Source organism: Hylobates moloch, unplaced genomic scaffold (genome assembly GCF_009828535.3).
Source record: "Hylobates moloch isolate HMO894 unplaced genomic scaffold, HMol_V3 SCAFFOLD_40, whole genome shotgun sequence".
Taxonomy (NCBI): Eukaryota; Metazoa; Chordata; class Mammalia; order Primates; family Hylobatidae; genus Hylobates; species Hylobates moloch.
The window spans coordinates 1,574,958-1,601,579 of NW_026652315.1; the positions used below are offsets into that span (position 1 = coordinate 1,574,958).

Consider the following 26,622-nt stretch of genomic DNA (forward strand, 5'->3'; position numbering starts at 1 on the left):
TTCAGTAGTGTTAAGTATATTCACATTGGGACCAGGTGCAGTGGCTCATACTTGTAATCCCAGCACTTTGGGGGACCGAGGTGGGAGGAGGATTACTTGAGCCTAGGAGTTCGAGACGAGCCTGGGCAATGTACTAAGATCCTGTCTCTTAAAAAAAAAAAAAAAAAATTAGCTGGGTGTGGTGGTGTGCACCTGTAGTCCCAGCTACTCAGGAGGCTGAGTTAGTAGGATCACTGGAGCCCAGGAGATTGATGGCATGAGCGTGATTGTGCCCCTAAACTCTAGCCTGACCCTGTCTCACACACACACACACAAAGTATATTTACATTTGTTGCGAAACAGATCTCCAGAACTTTTCCATCTTGCAAAACTGGAAATCTATAGCCATTATGCAACTCTTTCTCCTCCCTCTGACTGTGGTTACCACCACTCTTCTGTTTCTACACATTTGACTACTTTAGATACTTCACATAACTGGAATCACAATTTTGTCTTTTTGTGACTGGCTTATTTCACTTAGCATAATGCCCTCAGGTTTTATTTTGTTTTGTTTATAGTCCAGGTGTCTTTGATTTTTTTTTTTTTTTTTTTGGCCGCCTAGTATGCCATGAATTCGCAGGTTATAGGTTCCAGCAGTTCAGGCTCCTGTGCATTGGTTCTCACAAAGTGTGCTTTTCTCGGTGGAGAGTGCTGATGCTTCAGTTGTACCTAGGTACCTTTCTCTTTGGCTTCCTTCTTTTTCTGATCTTTTTCCTTCATGTGTTTTGGGAAGTCATCTCAGCTATAGTGCTTTATATGCTCATTATATACATTAATTCTTTTGGCAAGAGTTTTGTTTGTTACAGCAATGCCAACAGCATGCTGGATAACATTGTAACTTCCAGTTTTGCCATGGTAATATTTATGGGCATTCCTTTTTGAACAGTAGCCATTTTCTTTTTCTTTCTTTCTTTTTTTTTTTTTTTTTTTGAGATGGGTCTCGCTCTGTCACCCAGGCTGGAGTGCAATGGCGCGATCTCGGCTCACTGCAACCTTTGCCTCCCAGGTTCAAGTGATTCTCCTGCCTCCTGAGTAGCTGGGATTACAGGCGCGTGCCACCATGCCCGGCTAATTTTTGTATTTTTAGTAGAGACAGAGTTTCACCATGTTGGTCAGGCTGGTCTCAAACTCCTGACCTCGTGATCCTCCCGCCTCAGATTCCCAAAGTGCTGGGATTACAGGCGTGAGCCACCACACCCGGCCCACAGTGGCCATTTTCTTTTCTTTTTCTTTTTCTTTTTTTTTTGTTTTGAGATGAAGTCTCATTCTGTCGCCCAGGCTAGAGTGTATTGGCGTGATCTCGGCTCACTGCAACCTCCGCCTCCTGGGTTCCAGCGATTTTCCTGCCTCAGCCTCCTGAATAGCTGGGATTACAGGTGAGCACCACCATGCCTGGCTAATTTTTGTATGAGCAGTAGCCATTTTCTTGATGTGTACAACATCGCTTTTTCTTGTAGATTCCTGTGTCTGTGGCCAAAGAAACAACTCCATGTTTTCTAAAAGCCCTAGGGAACAAATTGGAGGTGCCTCTTTTCTTTTCCTTTGTGTTTGTCATCTTGGTGAATTATTGGAAGATGGTGGTTTCTGGCGAAAGGCCAGATTAAATGGTTGAATTTTAAAGTATGTAAATTGTACCTCAAAAAAACTATTTTAAAAAGTAGACTTACCCTGACACTAGACTCTATATCAAAGGGGTTGAATAGTTTCAAAATGGACCCTAAAATACGCGTAATATTTAAGAGAAGTATCAAAAAATATTTTAACTGCATTATTGAGGTATGATTAGTATACTAAAAGCTGAAGGAAGGTGGTGTATATACCTTGATGTGTTTGGAAAGAGGTATAACACCTGTAAAACCATCATTACAATCAATGCCATGGACTTATATCCATCACCTCCAGAAATTTCTTCCTGTCCTCTTACTTTTGTTTCCTTTTTTGGTTAGAGCACTCAATGTGATATACCCTTTTAGCAAAGTTTTAAACATACAATATGTTATTGTTAATCATAGACCCTATGTTGTGCAGTCAGTTTCCAGTACGTATTTCTTTTGCATAACTGAAAATTCGAGGAGGTATCAAAAACTAATGGGATAAAAGAAAATATTTTTCAGTAAATGTTTTGGTGATAGCTAGTTAGCTGTGGAGAGACAGAGCAGGATTCTATTTATATAATCTTATCTAATGTCATAACAAAAATCAGTTCTAGATACAGTAATATAAAGAATATTAAACAAAGACTTGGACCAAGTCTAATTTAATACGTATCCATCTTCTAAATAAGGATGCACTTTCCAAGCTTAGAATGATTTAGAAAAGAACAGGCATTTAAAAATGACAAATTTTGGACCGGGCACGGTGGCTCATGCCTGTAATCCCAGCACTTTGGGAGGCTGAGGAGGGCAGATCATGAGGTCAGGAGATCACAACCATCCTGGCTAACACGGTGAAACCCCGTCTCTACTAAAAACAAAAAAACAAAAATACAAAAAAAAAAATTAGCTGGGCCCGGTGGCGGGTACCTGTAGTCTCACCTACTTGGGAGGCTGAGGCAGGAGAATGGCGTGAACCCAGGAGGCAGAGCTTGCAGTGAGTGGAGATCGAGCCACTGCACTCCAGCCTGGGCGACTGAGCGAGACTCTGTCTCAAAAAAAAAAAAAAAAAAAAAAAGACAAATTTTGTCTGGGTGCAGTGGCTCACGCCTGTAATCCCAGCACTTTGAGAGGCTGAGGGGGCTGGATCACTTGAGGTTAGAATTTCAAGAAAAGCCTGGGCAACATGGTGAAACCCCATCTCTACTAAAAAATTAGCCTGGCATGGTGGTGCATGCCTGTAGTCCCAGCTACTTCAGAGGCTGAGGCATGAGAATCACTTGAACCCAGGAGGCAGAGGAGGTTGCAGTAAGCTGAGATCATCCCACTGCACTCCAGCCTGGGTGACGGAGTGAGAAACTGTCTCAAAAAATAAATAAAGTAATTAATTAAATAAATGACAAATTTCGTAACATAAAACTAAAAATCTAAAAAAAAACTAAAAGTTTTTTTAAAAGAATATATCACCTAAATGAAAACAACCTTGGAAAAAGCATAAAGCTACTGTAATTACTTTGAGCTATTAAAGGGTTAATATTCCTATATAATGGAATATGTTATACAAGATCTATAATATACTACAGATATTACAGGATAAATATCTATATAGATCTTACAAATAATGTAGAAACCACTGAACATTTGTAATGAATACACCAAATCCATAGAAGAGGAAGTAAACATGCAAAGAAGTATAGATTAAAACGGTGATTACCATTTTTACTATGTGTGTTTTTCGCTCCTTGTGTATTTTTTTAAAAAACCTTTTTGACAGATAAGATTTTTGTTTTTGCAATGAATTTCATGGTCTTCAAAGTCAAAATAAAAATTTCTGCCTAACGATTAGCTGACAGGAAGATGCCTTTAAATGTTTTTTCTTTTTGTTTCCAGGAAGTATTGATGAAGATGTTGTGGTGATAGAAGCTTCCTCCACTCCCCAGGTTACTGCCAATGAAGAAATTAATGTTACCTCAACTGACAGTGAAGTGGAGATTGTAACAGTTGGAGAAAGCTATCGGTGAGATTTTAATTCTTAGTTAAATGTTTGAAATATTAAATATAAATATTAAACATATTTGTGCTGCAGATATTTGCATTTTATTTATTTATTTATTTATTTATTTATTTATTTATTTATTTATTTATTTATTCTTTTTGAGACCCAGTTTGAGTATGCATATATCAGATTAGTGGATTTTTTTTTTCTTTTTTTTTCTGTAAGAGACAGAATATTGCTATGTTACCGAGGCTGGACTTGAACCCCTTGGCTCAAGTGATTTTCCTGTCTCATTCTCCATAGTAGCTAGGACTGTAGGCACATGTCACTAAGCCTGTCTAGATTCGTGGTTTTCAAAGCAGGCTGCATTAAACTCACCTGGAGAGATAATAAAATAAAGCTATATTGTTTCCCAGACTCTTTCCAAGACTTGAACTAGAATTTTAGAGGTTAGTCTTTTTAAAAGCACCCTAAGTATACAATGAAAGTTAAGAGTTAATGCTCTGAATAAACAACAGTTTTACTTAGTGTTTTATAAAATTCTGTTTTTTTAATGATATGGAGAATTGATCTCCTTTGAAATTTAGATGTGAATAATACATAAATATTGGGGATGGTACCAAAATTAAAAATGAAAAAATATTAAGGGGTTTGATGTTGAAATAGCCCTTTCTGTTAGAATCTACTTGTTTCAATATGTTACTCACTGATACCAGTGAAACTTGTGCTGTTACTGTGTTAGGGCACCCTAATTCAAAACATATGTTTTGATTCTTTGTCCTTCACTCAGTAATGTTATTGGTGCTCTGAACTAACACATGAATGAAACATCCTTATCTGTTTTTATAAATAACTGGAAAAGACATTGCCCTATTGCAGAATCACTTTGACTCTCCCTCCAAAATATCAACTCCTAACACTGCATTCATCTTATACTATAGGTGATTGTAAGTATCGGTAATAATAGCAATAAAGAGTTGCTTTGTTACATTTGATACACCAAACTAATAATCTAATGGATGAATCTTAATTTTTGTGTTGGAACGAATTTAGAAGTGCATTTGCTTATTGCATGTTAATATGTTACTGATTTTAAAAGTATATATTCATATTTCTGACATCTGTTACAAACACTTAGAACATACTTTTCCACTTGCCATTTTAGCATTGAAGTGCTACTTCTAAAGGCATGGAAGTGAGCATTCTATAACATATCCTTGTTTGTTTTAATTTTTATATGATTTTCCCCAACTCTGAGTAAAACTGGTAACTAGTATTATGTACCACACCTATCCTGTGACTGTGCGTAGTGCTTGGTACAGCATTGACTCAATTTTTATGAGCTGTAAGGTCTACTGAAATTACAGACCTATTTTTCCTTGTAGGACTAGAGATCTTGTTTTGGACATGGTTGATGTCAAGCAGATGCATTTACCTGAGTAATAGACAATGATCTTGAAAAAGACCCACAGTGTACATGACCCATTGTTATATTTCTTATTGTTATCTGAGATATTAATTTTGTTATTGTTTAGCTGGCTTTTGGCCCTTTAGTTTATTTTACTTATTTATTTTTTAAGACAGAGTATCCCTCTGTCACCCAGGCTGGAGGGCAGTGGCGCCATCTCAGCTCACTGCAGCCTCCGGCTCCTGGGTTCAAGCAATTCTTCTCCCTCAGCCTTGTGAGTAGCTGGGATTACAGGCATGAGCCACCACACCTGGCTAATTTTTTTTTGTATTTTTAGTAGAGACGGGGTTTCAGCGTATTGGCCAGGCTGGTCTCGAACTCCTGACCTTGTGATCCACCTGCCTCGGCCTCCCAAAGTGCTAGGATTACAGGCGTGAGCCACCACGCCTGGCCTGGCTCTTTCATTTAAGAGAGTATTTCTGTGTTTTAGAGTCTTTTGTGTCAGGATTTGACAGTTGCTACTAATCATGGTGGCCACTAATACCTCCTTGAGACTTCCTCATACATTCAGTTTTTTTGCAGTTGCTCCATCTAGTAGAATATGATGCTTTCACAAAAGTACTGCAAAGTGGACCTATAACTTCCTTCAGCTATTAACAGCTTCCCAGAGATAATAGACTACTCAGTCTCATCATAGACTCTTGGTTTTTCAAGAATTTTAAATGGTGATATCTGTCCTCATATGAAACCATTTTATCCCAAGACATTTGTTTACTATCATGGCTTAAGCTATACCACAACTGTTTCTGATATATACTATCCTATTTTGACAGTGGCTCAGTAATTAACCTTTATATTCCTTCTTAAGAATTTTATTTTAGAATTTGAACTTTTTAAACTCTAGGTTCTATAATCATTGAAGTTCAAGTTGGGCTGAAAATGTTGAGGCCATTTTCAGCCCACTTTGACCTTTGGAGTTCTCTTCTTAGTGGTTAAGCGCCCATCCCCGATGACCTTTTATATTACAGATATTTTCCATAAATGCTGACAATAAGGTTATAAGCAGTTTTATATTTAGTTTGAGCAGGAGAAAGCCCTTGTGTTTTATTGGCCTCACCTTTCTAAAAGATTTATTTTTTTACCCTGGGGGCTTAGGACTGCATATTCTACATATTATCCCTGTATATCCTCAGTCCAAATCATTATAGTGAGTCCTTAAAAGTATATACACCTGTAAGTAAATTTAGAACAGTGTAATGCCACACACATACTTAAATGAAGTTAGATGTTTAGGGTTCGCAGTCACATGTTTTAAAAGCATAAAGTAGCTCACACAAGTAATATTTCTTATGGCTACCAAACTAGTAAACTAGCCACAATATCCTTACCTCTACACATCAGGAAATCTCCCTCGTGCCTGTTTATTTTTTTTGTTTTCTTTTATGGCAATACTGGAAGCTTAGCTTGGTTTAGGACTCCCAAAGCAATGTTTTGCAAATCTATGGTGAGCTAAACATACAAGACCTTGTGGATATTATTAAATGTGTAGGGTGTTATTTTTATTCCTTTACCTATGGTGAATAATTTTAGCTATTAACAGAAAATATAAATAGTTTATTATAACCTGGGTAAATACTCAAAGTAACCATGGAAGAGAGAGTAGCATTCTTGAAACAGAATCCTGTATTTTACACTAATGATTGGTACAACATAGCATTTCTTATATTCTTAGGTCAATTAGTTGGCGATTCATTCAGCAAAGTTTACCGAGTGCCAGACATTGTGCTAGTCATGATTTTTAATTACGATTATTTCTTTGGAGAAATCTTGTATGAAAAACTTAACATTTAGTAAGAAAGGCTTATGTGTTTTTGTGGTGACTAAAAATTCTTTATTTATATTTACTAACTTAATATTGATGTCATTTAAGGTCTCGTTCAACCCTTGGACACTCCAGATCTCACTGGAGCCAGGGTTCAAGTTCTCATGCAAATCGGCCACAGGAGCCACGGAACCGCAGTAGGATTTCTACTGTTATACAGCCCTTGAGGCAGAATGCAGCAGAAGTTGTGGACCTTACCGTTGATGAAGATGGTAAATTGAAGTAGTAACAGTAGAAAATTATGAAAGGAGTTTGATAAAAGGAAATTTCTTAATATGCTAGAAACTCCTCCTGCTTACTGGTAATATATTATTAAACTACAGGGAAATTGTCAGATTTTTTAATCTCACGTTTTTAATTGATATAATATCCTAGGCTTGTAAATTTACATAAAATTCTTTGTGGTTGTTGTTTCAATACTTGATAGCTGTTTTCTCAGGAAAAAATATTTTTGTAAGTGGTAGTTTGAGGTTAGCTCAAACTAGTTTAGTTTGATTTGTAATAATGATTGTCTTTAACTTGCCATGAAAAAGTAGAAGCAGCACTTTTTAAATATAAACACAAAAGCAGTATAACTGAATTTTAAATGACTAATACTGGCTATTTGAAATGTCTAACTTTACTTTTAAAAGTTATGTTATCCTTCAATATTATTGGTAGCTTTTTGTGCTGCTCATTTTTTGCATTTTATTTTGGCTTACAGCTATACCCAAGTAACTGAGGAAACAAAACCAGAGTTGGAATACAGAGGTTAGGAAAGGTGGTAGAATTTATGAATATATGAATGAATACATATGTGAATTTGCCCACATATTAGGAATCATCTTGAGGTATTATTAGTTATATCTTAGGAAATGGTCAATCATAATTTCCCAAAAGGAAAATGGTAAGCCATATATGAGTTTGTTAGTTTTGGGAGTTAGCTATAAATTGGGCAAAGAATATATCAGGTAGATGGAAAGAGTTGATAGGTGGAAAGAGTTAGAGGCCATATGCAGTCAGCCCTTCTATGGGCTGTTTGCAGTTTGGGTGGTCATAAGTGTCAGAGTATCAGTACCCAGTTGTTTATGAAGAGATAACAACTGTTTGCATTTCATTCAACAATCTCTTGTTTTTTTGTTTTGAAGCACCAGAAATGATCTGTAAGATAGTCGTTAATGTAATAGGGATTAATTAATGATTACTCAGAGTTAATTAAATATAAGGTGACTATTTTGGAAACTTTTTGTGTTCCGATGTGACACCTGCTAGCCGGTAAGTAGGTAAAGGTGATAGAGTAGCCTTTTCCACATTACAGTAAGTTAAACCAGAATTTACACTTTACTGGGTTAAAAGTATTTCAGTGATTAGTAGATGCTCCCTTTTCTCCACTAGTTTTTCTCAGTGGAAAGCTTCTCTCTTATTAAAAATAAATCCAAAACTAAGTACATCAGACCAGCGGTTCTCAACTAGGGGCATTTTTTTCCCCTAAGTGATATTTGGCAATGTCTGCAGACATTTTTGGTTTTCACAGTTAGGGGAGGATGCTACTGACTTCTAATGGATAGAGACCATGGTTGTTGCTAAACATCATACAGTTCACAGTGCACATCTCCTCCCCAGTGAACAAAAAATTATCTGGCCCAAAATGTTAGTATTGCCAAGGTTGAGAAACCCTGGTTAAACTATTTACAAATAAACAGAAGTTCTTTTCCCTCTTTTTTTATGTACAAGCAATTTGCATATACAAGCATTTGGACATACTAGCATTCAAAGTGTCCCATATAGACTCACAGGTACTATTTGTGCCTAAGGAATTAGTTTACCATACTGCATTGTATAGAAAGTCAACTCTCTCATTCTATAGCACATTAAGAGACCCCCCTTCTTTTCAGATTTAATTGTCGTGACTATGCTTTGGATGGATTTATTCCCATCGTTCTCAATTTTAAGCAACCATTTTAAAATTAGTTCTTTGAAACTTAACTCACTCATAAGTTGAAGTCTACCTGAAATTTCTTTTACTTTCTGATAGAAAAATGTTAATTTTTATTAGAAAGCACTGATGAATATTAATATTTACAAAATTTTCTTTGGAAAACATATAAAAAGGCATGGAAAGAAGATTAAAACATATTAGAAATAATAGCTAATGTTAAGTGATTACTCTCTGTAAAGCATCATACGAAGTATGTGATCTCAGTTCATCCTAATGACAGTTCTATGAAGAAAATTCTGATACTTTCCCAGTTCTACAGATGAGGAAATGGAGAATGGTTAAATAACTTATATATATTCATACTGTCAGTGGTGAAATCAGTATTGCTATCCAGGCAGTCTTACCCTAGAATCCATATTGTGTCAAACACTGTTCTGACAGCTTATGGCCATGTGTACGTGCATAGCAAGGAACTTTTACTTTCCTTTTACTCTTTTCTTCTTTGTGATAGATCAGACAACTTATTTAGAAGCTACCTGAAAAACTGTTAAATCACCTAAATTATTGGAATAAGCATATTGGTGTTGGATTTTTTAAAATGCAGTAATATTTTGGTAACACGTCAGTTTGATATTGATATTTTGGTAACATGTCAGTTTGATATTGCAGTTTAGCTTTGTGAACCCTTTCTTTACCAAATGTTATTAGAGAGCTTATATTTTTAAAGTTTTTTTATTTAATAATTATAAACACGTTAGCTTACATTAAAATATAACCATTTATCTAATTTGTTTTGAAATGCTAAGTTGACATTTTATATTTTGTAGAACCTACTGTAGTACCAACCACTTCTGCAAGAATGGAATCACAAGCTACTAGCGCTTCCATTAACAATTCAAATCCATCTACCTCTGAGCAGGCCTCTGATACTGCTTCAGCTGTCACCAGTAGCCAACCTTCCACAGTGTCAGAGACTTCAGCTACTCTTACAAGCAATAGTACCACTGGCACTTCTATAGGAGGTATGTAAAAAAGTGGGGGAGGGGAGACTTTTTGCCATTACTTTTGTTAGGAAAATTATTATTGTTTTTAAGTCTAAGATTTTAGCTATGTTAATAAGCGGGTATTCTTACATTATAGTAAACTTCATATGTTATCAAGGTAGTCTTTATTATAATTAGGCTGATTTCATATTTGAGTTTGTGTGCTATATGTGACCAGAGTATTATAGCTCAAATAAGAGAGCTCGGGGAGAAGTAAATGGCTGACACCAAAAGCATGAGCAACAAAAGCAAAAGTAGATAAGTTGGACTTCATCAAAATTTAAAACTTTTGTGCATTAAAGGACATTATCAAGATAGTGAAAGACAGCCTACAGAATGGGGGGAAGAAAAATATTGCAAATCCTGTATCTGATAAGCACTTTAGAATCCAGAATCTACAAAGCACTCTTAAAACAGCCCAACAGGCCGGGTGTGATGGCTCATGCTTGTAATTCCAGTACTTTGGGAGGTTGAGGCGGGAGGATCACTTGAGACCAGGAGTTTGAGACCAGCCTGGCCAACATGGTGACACCCTATCTCTATTTATATTTAAAAAATAAACAAGTAGAAAGAAACAAACAAAAAGCCCCAACCCAACAGAAAGACAACCCAATTTTAAAATGAGAAAAGATTTGAATAGATATTTCTGAAGAAGTTATGCAAATGACCAAGAAGCACAAGATGCTCAACATCAGTAATCATTATGGAAATGCAAATGAAAACCACAATGAGATACCACTTTGCACCCACTAAGGTGTCTATAACACAAACAAAAATAGAAAATCACCAGTGTTGGCAAGGATGTAGAGAAATTGGAACCCTCGCGAATTGCTGGTAGGAATGCAAAATGGTGCAACTGCTGAGGAAAACACTTTGATGATTCCTCAGAAAGTTAAAATAGAGTTACCATTGGATGCACTAAGTCTACTCCATAGGTATCTTCCCAAAATAATTGAGAATGGGGATGGCAGTTTTTAAAATTTTGATGATGTCCATTTTCTGGGGTTTTTTGGTTGTGGTTTGGTCTTTTGGTGTCATATCTAAGAAACCATTGCCTAATCCAAGGTCACAAAAATTTATTCCGGAGCTTTCTTTAGTTTTAGCTCTTATTTCAAGCTAGTTCTTATGTTTCAATTAGCAATGATATCTCTGGCTCTTTCTTGTATCATTTGTTTAACTGAGCCTTAAACTAGCTTTCTTTCATTTTTGGATAATGGTACAGAGATAGGAACTTGCTAACTGCTTACCAATAGAAACACTGTAGACCCTGTAGCTTGTGGATTGACTAAATCACCATTAATAATGAAACCATCTTATATTTTCTATCCCTTTTTGCTTTTAATAATATCTCATTTAATTCTTTTAATATTCATGTAATTTACATCTAGCAGATTAGAAAACTACATGTGGCTGGATCAGGAAGTACTCTCTCCTCTGGAAAACTGAGGGCAGAATTGAGAAACATTCTCAAGAAGATTTCCCACGAGTGTCTTTTTTGTTTTTTTGGCGTAGGCTAGTCTTGAAGTTCCAGGGTCAGGTGATCCTCCTACCTCAGCCTCCCAAGTAGCTAGGACTACAAGTGTGAACCACTGTGCCCAGTAGGGGTGTCTTTTAAAAACATTCTCTGAAAAAATGTAGGCAGAAATGAAATGGGCTTTTATTTCATTTGTTGAGTACATACTCTTTTCTTAGCTTGTTACTTGGGTATCTTATATGTTATTGTATATATTTTAATTCTTAAAAAAAAAAAAAAAAATCCTTGACATGATGAGACTCACACCTGTAATCCCAGCTCTTTGGGAGGCCAGGGCACGCAGATCACTCGAGGCCAGGAGTTCAGGACCAGCCTAGGCAACGTGGTGAAAACCTTGTCTCTTTTGAAGAAAAAAACAAAACAAAACAAAAAAACAGAAAATTGCAGAAATTAGTGAGGCATGGTGACACATACCTGTAGTCCCAGCTACTCAGAGACTGAGTCAGGAGAATCATATGATCCTGACAAGTCGAGACTGCAGTGATCCTCTATGGCACCACTACATTCCAGCCCGGATGACAGAGTAAGACCCTGTTTCAAAAAATAAAAAAAATATTGATGTTGGCATTTCTCTTACCGTTTCAGAAATGAAGAAACCTGAGAAGTTAAGTACTTTGACAAAATTGTAATAATCTTTGAGGCAGGGATTTGACTTCTCATTGACTCTTGTCTCCTGTTATAGCTTTATGTAGCATTCTTTTTTGTGTGTGTGAGACAGGTCTGACTCTGTTGCCCAGGCCCGTGTGCAGTGGCACAATCTTGTCTCACTGCAATCTCCACCTCCCAGGCTCAAGTGATCCTCCCGAGTAGCTGGGGGACCACAGGCATGACCACCATGCCCGGCTAATTTTTGTATTTTAGTAGCGATGGGGTTTTGCCATGTTGCCATGTTGCCCACACTGGCCTCAGTCTCCTGGGCTCGAGCAATCCACCTGCCTTAGCCTCCAGAAGTGCTGGGATTACAGGTGTGAACTACCACACTCGGCCTATGTGTAGCATTATTCTTACGTGCATTTTATGTGATACAGTCCCATCTTTATTTCAGAATAGTCCGAAAGCTTTTATATATAAATCTTTGTTCATTCACAAATCAGATTTAATCTCTGAGCATCTTGGCTACAGTCCTAAATGGGCCTCTCTTAAGGTCCATTTCCTTCCAGGACCCTATGGAACATTAGTTCAACTATTTTCTCCACAACCTGTCCTTGTACCTTTTTGAATATTTCCAACCCTCACATTCAAGCTATCTAGCTTCACACTTATCCAAGTTCCTCCATAAATTTATGGTTTCTAATCCTGGGCTTTCTGTAGGAAATCACCATTGTCTTGATCAGTTCCCTTTCCTTCCTCCTAAGTGCCTATTTCAAAACACTCTCCTTTTCCTCAAGGTTTTCATTCCCCAGGGGAAATTTAAAAAAATGAATAAATGAAAGTTCCTAAGCATGAACTCCTGCAACTTCCAATGCCTCCATATAAACTTTTGTGGCTCTTTACCTGTCCTCGTCTACTAATTCCTAGTCTCCTAACTCCTTCCTGTCCCTTCCATCCAGTTCCTTTATCTGTGCTCTACCTCTTATCCTTTCCTTTGTCCTTAACCTTGCTTTAACTGTCATCTTCCCTGTGTCTTCGGCATCTTCTGTGGTTTCATTTCCTTAGTACATGCACATGTACACTTGTTTTTGTCTATGTACATTTAAGTGTATTTTTGTCACACTAAACTCTTTAATGGGCTTCTGACTCCTTTCATAATGAATAAACATGATCTTTTAAAATCTGACAGTAGTCTCCTTTTCATAATTCATTTTCTTCCCAGGACTGTGTTCTCATCCCCCTTCTCACTAGCCCATTTCATAACTTTAAGTGTTGTCACCTATCACTAGTATGCTGATGACTCTCTCTTCTGTGTTTTTTGACCACTGTATTTGTTTTAAACTTCTTTTTTTTTTTTTTTTTTTTCCAAGACAGGGTCTTGCTTTGTCACGTAGGCTGGAGTGCAGGCTCACTGCAGCCTCCACTTCCAGGCTCAAGTGATCCTCCTGCATCAGCCGCACAAGTAGCTGGGACTACAGGCACACTCCACCACACCTGGCCAATTTGTGTATTTTTTGTAGAGATAGGGTTTTGCCATGTTGCCCAGGCTGGTCTCGAACTCCTGGACTCAAGCAATTCACTTGCCTTAGCTTCCCAAAGTGCTGGGATTACAATTATGAGCCACCATGCCTGGCCATTTTAGACTTTCATATCCAGTTGCTTCTTGGACATCTGTCCTGGATCATTCTGCAGTCAGTTCAAACTCAGTGTGCCACAAACAGCTCATTATCTGCCTGACCTCTCCATGTGGTCCTTGTGTTATGCCTACATGATATCTTATATATTCATTTGTTTAACACATATTTATTGGTGGCACACTATATGTCAGGCACTGTGCTAGGCAGTGGGAACAAAACAGATAAATTTTTCTTCTAACAGAGCTTACACTGTAGTGGATAGCAATAGCTAATATTTGTTGAGCCTATAATGTTGGCCGGTGGATTTACCTATAATAACTCTGATTTTTGCAGTAACCAGTGAGGCAGATTTTATTACCCTTCTCATTCTACAGGTGAAGTAACATATCCAAGGTTATATGATAGTGGAGCAAGAATTCAAACATAGGCAGTCTGGCGTGACACCTCTACTTTTCCCCTTTATGCCAAGATTTCTCAACCTTGGCATTACTATTGACTTTGGGCCAGAATAGTTCTTACAGTGGGAGGTGGGGAAGGATTGTGCTTACAGGATATTTAGCAGCATGCTTGGTTTCTAGCCTCTAAATTCCAGTAACATCACCTCCCTTCCAATTGTGACAACCAAAAATGTCTCCAGGCATTGCCAGATACTGGGGACAGTATTGCTTTATACTATGCTAGAACCCAGTGTTTCTGTTCTAATACTGGTTGATTTGTATCCTAAATTGTCTCCATGCTTGATGATGAGCTTCCTTAAGGGCCAAGGAGCAAGTGTTTCTCTTCTTGGCACTTACCTACATGATTGCATGCTGCTTTTCCCTTGTGAGTTGAAATTAAATATAGAAAGTGCTTATTGAGCCACCTACATTGTGCAAGCATGTTTCTGGTTGCTAGAGATAAAAACAGCAAAGGCAGACCATACTGTAAGTTATGTTAAAGGTCAGGACTTTCATTTTCACCTTTGTATTCAGTGCCTTTTGTAGATCTTTTACCACGACTTTTATTATGTGTAAGACTGTTGAATGAATGAGTAATTCATGCCTGCATCTCGATAATCCTGCTAGAGTTACTGAAGGCACTCCTAGGAGGCCCTTTAACCAAATTATTGTCACTGGGTTGTCGAGTTAATTTCGCTAATGCAGGTTCATGATTGTCTCATTTTTAGTGGGCCCTCTATGGGTTAATTTTAATAGAAAAGGAAGTGTTTTATTTACTGAATCATATCTTTGTATTTCACCTCTAATTTATGACAGTTTTATTTGGGTAGTAACTCTTGAATGAGAGGCTAATTGGTTGTCTTTACTTTCGGATGCAAGCCTATTTGAGAAACAAAGAGGTTCTGGACTATATGTATTCAAAATGCTCAAAGGCAAAAGAGGAAAAGCTATTTCTGAACAGATACGTGTCATATCCATCACTTAAGTGATGGTTACAAACTCATACCCTGACTTTTAGAGTCACCGTAATCCTCAAATAACTTGGTTTGTAAAATTAAAGTGTCAGAATTGGAAGGAACCATGAAGGTAATTTAGTGTATCCCAGTGAGTGAGCTTAGTGTCCCAAAGGTTTTCAACCTTTTTTTCCTGATGCAATACACAATAAATGATATTGACTTGTATAACACTTTTACATAGAGACTAAGATAAAACCCTGAAAATGCTGTAGCAAGTAAAGCTACTGTAATAATGAGTAATTGCTTTACATATTATAATTTATAGGAAACAGTTACTTAATGTTGGGTTCAGCATAGCCCTAAAAGACTTCTGATCATGGTCAGTTCCTGATATGCTAGTTTTAACACTGACCAGGTTATTCAACACATTTGGAATACAAGTGAATGAAAGTAACATAATTATAGAACTGACTTTGGAACTGCTATTATTTGTTTTAAAAAGTAAATAATCTGGCTGGGCGTGGTGCCTCACGCCTGTAATCCCAGCACTTTGGGAGGCCGAGGTGGGTGGATCACGAGGTCAGGCGATCGAGACCATCCTGGCTAACACGGTGAAACCCCGTCTCTACTAAAAATACAAAAAAATTAGCCGGGTGTGGTGACGGGCGCCTTTCATGCCAGCTACTCGGGAGGCTGAGGCAGGAGAATGGCGTGAACCTGGGAGGCGGAGCTGGCAGTGAGCGGAGATTGTGCCACTGCACTCTAGCCTGGGTGACAGAGCAAGACTCTGTCTCAAAAAAAAAAAAAAAAAAAGTAAATAATTTGTTGACTTTGTTTTTATTACAAATTACAATATTTAACATAATTCTAGGGGCAGTTAGAGGTTGGTGTCAGTTTGTATTTCAGTTAGTGTCAGTTTGGTTTTCTTCTGTCCAAGTTCACAGACCCATGAATTCTAGTTCCCAGGTTAAGAACCTTTACAAAAGGGTTTGGGACATTAGCCCCATAGGCCAGACTAGCAGCTTGGAAAAAACGAATATACAGAAATTTAGATTAGAGCTACTGTGTAACAGAGGTTGGAGCACAGACCTTGAAGAGTTGAGAATCAGGAAAGGCAGGATAGGACATGTAAGAGAGGGCAGAGCCAGGAGAATTTTAGGGAAATTTGCTGAATCTTACCAAGCAGAACCTGAAGCACCCTCCTACCCAGGTTCATTTATGTGAACCCATAATTCCCTTTATTATTTAAGCTGTTTTGGTTGGATTTTTATTTTATTTGTAAAGAAGCAGAAGATTCCTAATTGATATATTGGCCCAGAAGAGATTAGCTAGGTACTTTGAGCCACATAGTAGCAGGGTATCCCTACTCTTGGGTACTCTAAAATCAAGGCTAGGATAGTAATGTTCCAGAATTCTAAGGATTCTGAGGAGACACCTCAGAATCAGAGTGGAGGGTTTGGCTTTAGGCTGTTGACTCTTTTAATCAGAGGCTTCAATTTTTAAAAATCTCTTTTATATAGTTTCCATATAATATTTAGTTTGAGGAAGAGTTTCTGGGTTTTAAATGAGTTTGAAACACTGGGACCGACTTTCAGGGGATACTTTTGCAGTTCTTCTGCCATAGAAGAACATACCTTCAAAATAACTGGGCATGTGGCAGAGAGCATAATCAGGACTCATGTGTTTTATACCGGGAAATTTATCTATTCTAACAACCATGCAAGGCAATTTTATTACCACATTTTATAGAGAAAAGGAGGTTAAATAACTTTCCTAAGGTCACATTGCTAAAAGAAAGGTCCCAGATTAGAACCCAGATTCATTTGAGTCCATGTTTTTTTCCCCACTATGTGACACTAAGTCATTAGATTACTATAAAGCACATTTTATTTTTCAAGTATTAGAGTCTAATCATTTCTTGTATTCTGTCGGTTCTGACTATAGCGTCCAAAGGAAGGAAAAAAGATAATGGTCTGGACATGGTGGCTCATGCCTGTAATCCAAGCACTTTGGGATGCTGAGGTGGGCGGAGCTCAAGACCAGCCTGGACAATGTGGCAAAATCTTGTCTGTACAAAAAATACAAAAATCAGCCAGGCGTGGTGGTGTGTGCCTGTGGTCCCAGCTACTTAGGAGGCTGAGGCAGGAGAATCTGTTGAGCCTGGGAGGCGGAGGTTGCACTGAGCCAAGATCGAGCCACTGCACTCCAGCCTGGGGGACAGAGTGAGACCCAGTCTTTAAAAAAAAAAAAAAAAAAAATGTGTGTGTGTGTGTTGGCAGATAGTGAGTCTCTACCAGATACACTCTGACTTGGGTGGCTGTGTCTTAAGATGAGATTTTATGAAGTCCATAGCTGTCTGCTTTATGTAGGAATGATTTATGATATTAGGGGTTCATGGAGCTTAGGGGAAGAGCATTTGCTTTGTAGCATATAGTGGAAGGACTCGTATTTTTAAACTTTTAAAACACAGTTTTACTGGTAATAAATCATTTGTTATGCCATAGGAAAACATGATCTATTGCCATACTTACACATCACAGTAAATACGAGCTTCTTGAAGAATTTAAGAGTTTCAGGAAAATCCCAATGAAGACCACTGCATAAAATCTTGTGATGTATATGTTAAGAATGTGGCACTATCGGCCGGGCGCAGTGGCTCATGCCTGTAATCCCAGCACTTTGGGAGGCTGAGGCGGTCGGATCACCTGAGGTTGGGAGTTTAAGACCAGCCTCGCCAACATGGAGAAACCCCATCAGTACTAAAAATACAAAATTAGCTGGGCGTGGTGGTGCATGCCTGTAATCCCAACTACTCAGGAGGCTGAGGGAGGAGAATCGCTTGAACCCAGGAGGTGGAGGTTTGGTGAGCCGAGGTGGCGCCATTGTACTCCAGCCTCTGCAACAAGAGCGAGACTCCATCTCAAAAGAAAAAAAAAAAAGAATGTGGCGCTATCACATTATTTACAGAGATTTGAATTTACTGAATATTTCTTTAAACAATTATTATTTATACCCTATACCCATTTTTTTACACAGTGATATTTCATGATTTGATTATTCTGTGCATTTTTTTCTATTTCAAGATGACTCAAGGAGAACTACATCTAGTGCTGTAACGGAAACTGGCCCTCCTGCAATGCCAAGATTACCTTCCTGCTGTCCCCAGCACTCACCATGTGGAGGGTCGTCACAGAACCACCATGCATTAGGACATCCTCATACAAGTTGCTTTCAGCAGCATGGTCACCATTTTCAACATCATCACCACCACCACCATACTCCCCACCCAGCTGTCCCAGTTTCTCCTTCCTTTAGTGATCCTGCTTGCCCTGTGGAAAGACCTCCACAAGTACAAGCACCTTGTGGAGCAAATAGTAGTTCTGGTACCAGCTATCATGAACAGGTATGTGGAATTTGAGTCAGTCTTTCTTTCCTGCCTCCCTTGTCTCTCTCTCTCTCCTTCTCCTTTTTCTCTCTCTTCCTCTTCCTTCATTCCTGTCTCTCTCCCTCCCTCCATTTCTCTCCCTGCTTTCTTCCCTCCCTGCCTCCTTCCGTTTCTTTTTTTTTTTAACTCCCATTCTTCCTTTCCTCTCTCTCTCCCCCTCCTTCCTTCCCTCTCTTCCCTTTCCTCTTCCCCTTCATTCCTTCCTTTTCCTTTCTCCTTTCCCTTCCCCTTCTTCCTGTTTTAGATGGCTGGAAGACCCAGCATGAGGGAGTCACTACTTGCATTAAAACCAACCCACCTTTCTTTTTTAATTGTGGTGGCTTCGGGAGGAGGAAAAAACCCCTAGGGACAGATTTTATACACTAAATTAGTCACATTCTTACATTTGAAAATGGCCTCATTTAGTGGTCTGTGGTTTCTTTTTAATTAAGTCTCTGGGATTTTCAGATGGACTAAATTATTACAACTAATTGAATGGACCAGGGATGTGGGTAATCAAAACTAACACTTAATCTAAAAATCACTTTTTTTTTCTTATTCTGGAATGGTTTTTGATGTTTTTAGTTAAATACAGTTGAATCTGATCTTTGGGATCTTATTTTAAACAAATTGTTGAAACTCTAGTGTCAGGCTAATTCATGAAAAATTGGAAAATTCTCCCAGTTTTCCCCTTTTACCTCCTACTGTAGAGTTCACTATAACCTTCATTCATCTAGAAATAAACAGCCTTCTCATTTGCAGACCTGTAGCATGTTTTCTCAGGGGCAGATGAGGTTTTCAGTTTATGGAGAATCAAAATGTCAGCAAAAAATTATAATTAAGTAAATTAGTTGGTATTGACTTCGCAAAATGTCAATTAATATTAAATTAGTATTGGCGATCACGTGGACTAAAAGAAGTCAAGTGTTCCATGCTACTTTAACTTTTGTTATGTCACTTCTGTGTGCGATTGTGATATAAGTCTGCGTGTTGTAACTCAGGAGGCTGAGGCAGGAGAATTGCTTGAACCCGGGAGGTGGAGGTTGCAGTGAGCCGAGATCATGCCATTGCACTCCAGCCTGGGCGACAGAGTGAGATGCTGTCTCAAAAAACAACAACAAAAACAAAAGATGTAATTTCAGAGAAAAATTGTAATTTTGACGTATAATATTCCAGAAAAAAAGTGCTGGAAAAAAAGTCAAAGAGGCTGGCATGGTGGCTCACTCATGTAATCCCAGCACTTTGGGAGGCCAAGGCAAGTGGATCACCTGAGGTCAGAAGTTCAAGACCAGCCTGGCCAACATGGTGAAATCCCATTTCTACTAAAATACGAAAATTAGCTGGGTGTGGTGGTGTGTGCCTGTAGTCCCAGCTACTCGGGAGGCTGAGGCAGGAGAATCACTTTAACCTTAGACATGGAGGTTGTAGTGAGCCAAGATCGTGCCACTGCACTCCAGCCTGGGCAACAGAGCAAGACTCCGCAGTTTTTTTTTTTTTTTCTTTTTTTTTGAGACGGAGTCTCACTCTTGTTGCCTAGGATTACAGGCATTAAGCCACCGTGCCCGGCTAAGCTACCGCTTTTCTATGTCACCTGACCTTTCCTAAAGTACTTGCCTCATCTTTTAAAATTTTGATAGTACGTCTTCTGGGTCTGACAGATTAAAAATAATTAACAAGGGCTGGGTGCGGTGGCTCATGCCTGTAATCCTAGCACTCTGGGAGGCCAAAGTGGGTGGATCACGATATCAGGAGTTCGACACCAGCCTGACCAACATGGTGAAACCCCATCTCTACTAAAAATACAAAAATTAGTCAAGTGTGTGGCACGTGCCTGTAATCCCAGCTACTCAGGAGACTGAGGCAGGAGAATCGATTGAACCTGGGAGGTGGAGTTTGCAGTGAGCTGAGATCATGCCACTGCACTCCAGCCTGGGTGACAGAATAAAACTCCGTCTCAAAAAAAAAAAAAAAAAAAATTAAGGAGATGTATTCTCTTTAAAAATACAGCTGGTACTATCAAGAGGAAGTTTGAATTGAGTAGAAAAGATAATTAAAGAGATTTTAGATGTTATTTCGGTTTTGGTAACATTTCTTGGTATTAACGGAATGTCCAGACCCGTCCTATCTCTTGGGAATGAGGGAGCATCAAGAAAAATTTTCCAGTGGATTGAATGAAAGGATCTGCTTGAAAATATAACTTTCTTTTGCTATAAATTTGGTTACATGACGCTTCATAAGTATTGTAGGAAAATGGTGAAGAGGTGAGTCTACCAGCTTTTCCTACGTTCATTAAAGAGCTGCCGAAAGTCTCATTTGCAGAATATTTTGTTATTAATAAAATAATGCAGCTAGTTTGAGGCATCAATTATGTATACAACTTTTTATTTCAGCTTGAGTTAATTATAGGTAGGATCTCTTTTATAGTTCTGTTCAGTGTAAAACAAATATAACCCATTTACCCACCTATAAGTATTAGAAGTATTTGGACTGCAAACAAAACTTGAGAAGAATCAGCAGGATCCCAGGCATTCAGTGGTGATAATGGGTTTGAAGGTAAAGAGAATGAGATTTTTGAAGACAACAGTTTGAGACTCATATTGATGTTTGTAGGACTCTAAAATTAACCACATGCTCATAAAATAGCCTCATATGGCCTTCACTTTAGACCTGTTTGGGTACAGCAGAAAGTAGAGGAGCAGAAGAAAGCAAACAAAACCTGAGATTTGTGATTTTGTAGATATCTTATGTTTGAGTGCCAGATTGTACATAGTTAAAGAAAAATTAGACCGGTAAACCGAGAAGATGCAGTAGTCATGTAGATAGTCCTCACTGCTTGCTTTGATTCGATATGGCTTTCATTCCTACCCACCCCTGCCACACCACCCCCAACCCCCAACCCCACCCCACCTCCTGCTTTTTTTTTTTTTTTTTTAGAGAGGATCTTGCTTTTCTTCTCAGGCTGGCCTTAAACTCCTGGGCTCAAGTAATCCTCCTGCCCCAGACTTCCAGTTGGCTGGGACTACAGGCATGTACCACTGTGCCTAGTAGTTTAATTAGTGTGATGTGCCATTTATAATCTGTGTAAGCCAATTATTATGTCCCATCACTATACTCATCTTGCTTACTCTTGATTGTCCTTCGAGAATAAGAATTGAATGAACTGGAATTGTGAAGAAGAGGGTTCTCATTACTGTTTTTTTTTCCCTTTATTCTTTAATTTTACCCTCGGTTTCTTCTAGGAATTACTTTACTCTGGGAATGTTCTTAATCACTGACTAGAGATGAAGATAAAATGAAATTTGGTCACCTTCATAAGATGTTGATATTCTGGTCCATTTGCTAATTTTAGTCTAGTAGGGAAAGGATTTGAACCATAAACATAAATTCAGTTTTAAAACATTATTCTTAAACTGTATTTACCTGAATTGAAGTCATACATTGTATTAGCCAACTCAACAGAAGAACAGACATATACTTGATTGTACAGCTCAACAGAAGGAGAACAGACATATACTTGATTGCAGACAAATAATACAAAAGAAAGGAGCTCTCCTCCTTTTCTCTTTCCCAACTTGAGTATCATCACGCCCCTTTCCTTTCAGCACCCAGAGTTCCTTTTGTTTCTATTATTCCACCTAAACCTAGAGCTCACTGAAATTAAAAAGACTGCTGTGGTTCCTCTCAGGACTGTTGGGTGACTTGGGCCTTTGACAAATGCATTACCCTAGGTTTTTCATCTCCAGCCCCTCAGCTTCCAGTATTGCACAGTTCCTGTATATAATTCCATATATAACATCACATCTTTATGATCTTTAATCACATTTTGAAAAGTATGGTTCCACTGAACCTAAGCAGTAGGTTTGTATTCAAGAATACGAAGAAGTAGCCGGGCGCGGTTGCTCATGCCTGTCATCCCAGCAGTTTGGGAGGCCGAGGCAGGTGGATCACGAAGTCAGGAGATAGAGACCATCCTGGCTAACATGGTGAAACCCCGTCTCTACTAAAAATACAAAAAAAGTAGCCGGGTGTGGTGGTGGGTGCCTGTACTGTAGTCCCAGCTACTAGGGAGGCTGAGGCAGGAGAATGGCTTGAACCCGGGAGGCGGAGCTTGCAGTGAGCCGAGATAGTGCCACTGCACTCCAGCCTGGGCAACAGAGCGAGACTCCATCTCAAAAAAAAAAAAAAAAAAAAAAAAAGAATACAAAGAAGTGATTCTTGCCTTTGCTCTAGAGTAGAGGTGAAAGTGTTTTACTTAGGATTTTTCCAGATGCTTTTGGAAGGCAGTGAGTGCATAGTGGCTTACGCCTGAAATCCTAGCACCTTGGGAGGCTGAGACGGGTGGATCGCTTGACTGAAAGAGTTCGAGACCACCCTGTGCGACATGGTGAAACCCCATCTCCAACAAAACAAAACAAAGCAAAACAAAAATTAGCTGGGCGTGGGGTCTCGTGCCTTTAGTTCTAGCTTCTTGTGGGTGGCTGAGGCAGGAGAATTGCTTGAGCCTAGGAGGTGGAGGTTGCAATGAGCCAAGATTGCACCACTGCACTCCAGCCTGGGTAACAGAGATCCTGTCTCAAAAAAAAAAAAAAAAAAGCTTTTGGAGGAAAATATTACTGATGAGTGGAAGTGGAATCTACCCTCTGGTTTATTTCCCAACTTAGTTAGTGGGTTTTCCCTAAAATCATATTCCTAATACAAGCATACCTTGGAGATACTGCAGGTTCGGTTCCAGACAACCACAATAAATACAATAAAGTGAATATTGCAATAAAGCAAGTCACATGAATTTTTTGTTTCCCAGTACATATACAATTTAATGTTTACACTGTACTATACTAAGTCCACCGCACAGTGACATTATGTTTAAAAAAAGTACATGCTTCAATTTAAAAATACTTCAGTTAAAAAATACCTTATTGTACATGTTTCAGTTTAAAAATAATTCAATTTAAAAATACTTTATTGCTAATAAATTTTTTTTAAATGCCAGCAATCCTCTGAGACTTCAACAAATTGTAAACTTTTTGCTGATGGAGGGTCTTGCCTTAATGTTGGTGGCTATGACTGATGAGAGTGGTGGTACCTAAAGATTGGGGTGGCTGTGGCAGTTTCTTGAAGTAAGATAACAATGAAGGGCCGGGCGCGGTGGCTCACGCTTGTAATCCCAGCACTTTGGGAGGCCGAGGCGGGTGGATCACGAGGTCAGGAGATCGAGACCACGGTGAAACCCTGTCTCTACTAAAAATACAAAAAAATTAGCCGGGCGTGGTGGCGGGCGCCTGTAGTCCTAGCTACTCGGAGAGGCTGAGGCAGGAGAATGGCGTGAACCCGGGAGGCGGAGCTTGCAGTGAGCCGAGATCGCGCCACTGCACTCCAGCCTAGGTGACAGAGCAAGACTCCGTCTCAAAAAAAAAAAAAAAACAAAAACAAAAACAATGAAGTTTGCTGCATTGATTGACTGTTCCTTTCATGAAAGATTTCTCTGTAGCACATGATGCTGTTTAATGGCGTTTTACACATAGAACTTTCAGAATTGGAATCAATCCTTTCAAACTCTGCAGTTGCTTTAAGTTTATGTAATGTACTAATGTAATATATTAAGTTTATGTGGTATTCTAAATCTTTTGCTGTCATTTCCATTTTTTTTTTCTTTTTTGAGACAGTCTTGCTCTGTTACCCAGGCTGGAGTGCAGTGGCCTGATCTTGGCTCACTGCAAGCTCCGCCTCCTGGGTTCATGCCATTCTCCTGCCTCAGCCTCCCAAGTAGCTGGGACTACAGGCGCCTGCCACCATACCCGGCTAATTTTTTGTATTTTTTTTGGTAGAGACGGGGTTTGACCGTGACGGCCACCGATGGTCTCAATCTCCTGACCTCGTGATCTGCCTGCCTCAGCCTCCCAAAGTGCTGGGATTACAGGCGTGAGTCACCGCACCCGGCCTGTCATTTCCATCTTTTTCCTAGTATCTTTACCAGGAGAAGATTCTGTCTCAAGAAACCACTTTTGCTGCAGTTTTTTGTTTTGTTTTTGTTGTTGTTGTTGTTGTTGTTTAAATGATGTGTCTGGGGTCCTGCAATTTTTTTTATTAAAGAAAAAAAAAAGAAACCACTTCCAGTTGGGCATGTTGGCTCATGCGTTTGCTCCCAACACTTTGTGGGGCTGAGGTGGGAGGAGTTAAAGACCAGTCTGGGCAACATGGCAAGACTCTGTCTCTACAAAAAATTTAGAAATTAGCTGGGCGCAGTGGCATGCGCCTGTGGTCCTAGCTACTCAGGAGGCTGAAGTTGGGAGGATTGCTTGAGCTGGGTAGGTGGAGGCTGCAGTGAGCCGTGTTTGTATCACTGCACTCCAGTGTAGGCAACACAGTGAGACCTTGTCTCAAAAATAAATAAAAGAGCCTGGGTGCAGTGGCTCACTTCTGTAATCCTAGCACTTTGTTTGGGAGGCTGAGGCAGGCAGATTACTTGCAGTTAGCAGTTCAAGACCAGCATGGCCAACATGGCGAAACCCTGTGTCTACTAAAAATACAAAAATTAGCCGTGTGTGGTGGCATGCACCTGTAATCCCAGCTGCTTGCGAGGCTGAGGTAAGATAATTTCCTGAACCTGGGAGGCGGAAGTTGCAGTGAGCCAAGATAGCACTGCTGCACACCAACCTGGGAAATAGAGGTTGGTGTGCAAAAAAAAAATAAGATAAAATAAATAAAAGAAAGAAACTACTTTCTTTGCTCCTCCATCAGAAGCAACTCATTCAACTTTTATCAGGATTTGTGGCAATTCAGTCACATCTTCAGGGTCCAACTTCTTATTCTAGTTCTCTCGCTGTCTTCACAACATCTGTAGTTACTTCATCCACTGAAGTCTTGAACCCCTCAAAGTATGCATGAGGCTTGGAATCCACTTCTTCCAAATTATTAATGTTAATATTTTGACTGCCTTCCATGAACCACAAATGTTCTTAATGACATCTAGAATGGTGACTCCTTTCTGGAAGGTTTTCAATTTACTTTTGCCCAGATTGATCAGAGGAATTATTATGGCAGCTATAGTCTTATGAAATGTATTTCTTTAATAATAAGACTTGAAAGTTGAAATTACTCCTTGATTCATAGTCTGCAGACTGGATGTTGTGTTAGGTATGAAAACATGAATCTACTTATACATCATCACAGCTCTTTGGTGACTTTGTGCATTGTCAAGAAACAGCAATTTTCTTTTTTCTTTTTTGAGAAAAGGTCTCACTTTTGCCAGGCAGTAACATTTTGAAAGGAATATTTTTTTCTTAGTAGTGGGTCTCAACAGTATTCTTAAAATACTCAGTAAACCATGTAAATAGCTATACTGTCATCTAGGCTTTGTTGTTTGTTAATAGAGCACAGGCAGAATAGATTTGGCATAAGTCTTCAGGGCCCTGGGAATTCTGGAATTGTAAATGAGCATTGGATTTTAAGTTACCGGCTACATTAGACCCTAAGAAGAATCATCCAGTCCTTGGAAACTTTGAAGCCAGCCATTGACTTCTCTTTAGCTATGAAAGTCCTGGATGACATCTTCCAGTATTAGGCTGTTTTGTCTACATGGAAAATCTGTTATTCACTGTAGCACTTTCCATAAATGGTCTTAGCTAGATTTTCTGAATAACTTACTGCAGCTTCTACATCAGCACTTGCTGCTTCACCTTGCACTTTTATCTTATAGAGATAGCTTCTTTCCTTCAATTTCCTGAACTAGTCTCTGCTATCTTCAGATTTTTCTTCTGCAGCCTCCTTGCCTCCCTCAGCCTTCATAGAATTGAAGAGTTAGGGCCTTGCTCTGGCGTAGGTTTTGGCTTAAGAGAATGTTGCAGCTGGTTTGATCTTCCATCTAGATCACTAAAACTTTCTTTAGATCAGCAATAAGGGTGTTTCACTTTCTTATCATTTGTGTGTTCACTGGAGTACTTTCAGTTTCTTTCAAGGATTTTTCCTTTGCATTAATGACTTGGCTAACTGGTGCAAGAGGCCTAGCTTTTGGCCTGTCTCGGCCTTTGACATGCCTTCCTCACTAAGCTTAATCATTTCTCGGTTTTGATTTAAAATGAGAGATGTGCAAATCTTCCTTTCACTTGAATACTAGAGGCCATTAATTGGCCTAATTTCAATGTTGTTGTATCTCAGGGAATAGGGAG

General features: G+C 38.9%; 1 protein-coding gene across 8 annotated transcripts in view; it reads left to right on the top strand.

Annotated features, from left to right (window-relative positions):
* LOC116463532 (E3 ubiquitin-protein ligase Arkadia-like) overlaps positions 1-26,622 on the top strand; it is a 116,523-nt gene that overhangs the window by 67,316 nt on the left and 22,585 nt on the right. For all 8 annotated transcript variants that reach the window (XM_058434689.1, XM_058434687.1, XM_032146666.2 and 5 more), the window contains exons 3-6: positions 3,522-3,648; positions 6,966-7,129; positions 9,663-9,857; positions 18,117-18,436. In XM_058434689.1, the coding sequence (XP_058290672.1) occupies positions 3,522-3,648; positions 6,966-7,129; positions 9,663-9,857; positions 18,117-18,436 (806 nt within the window). The remainder of the gene's footprint in view (positions 1-3,521; positions 3,649-6,965; positions 7,130-9,662; positions 9,858-18,116; positions 18,437-26,622) is intronic.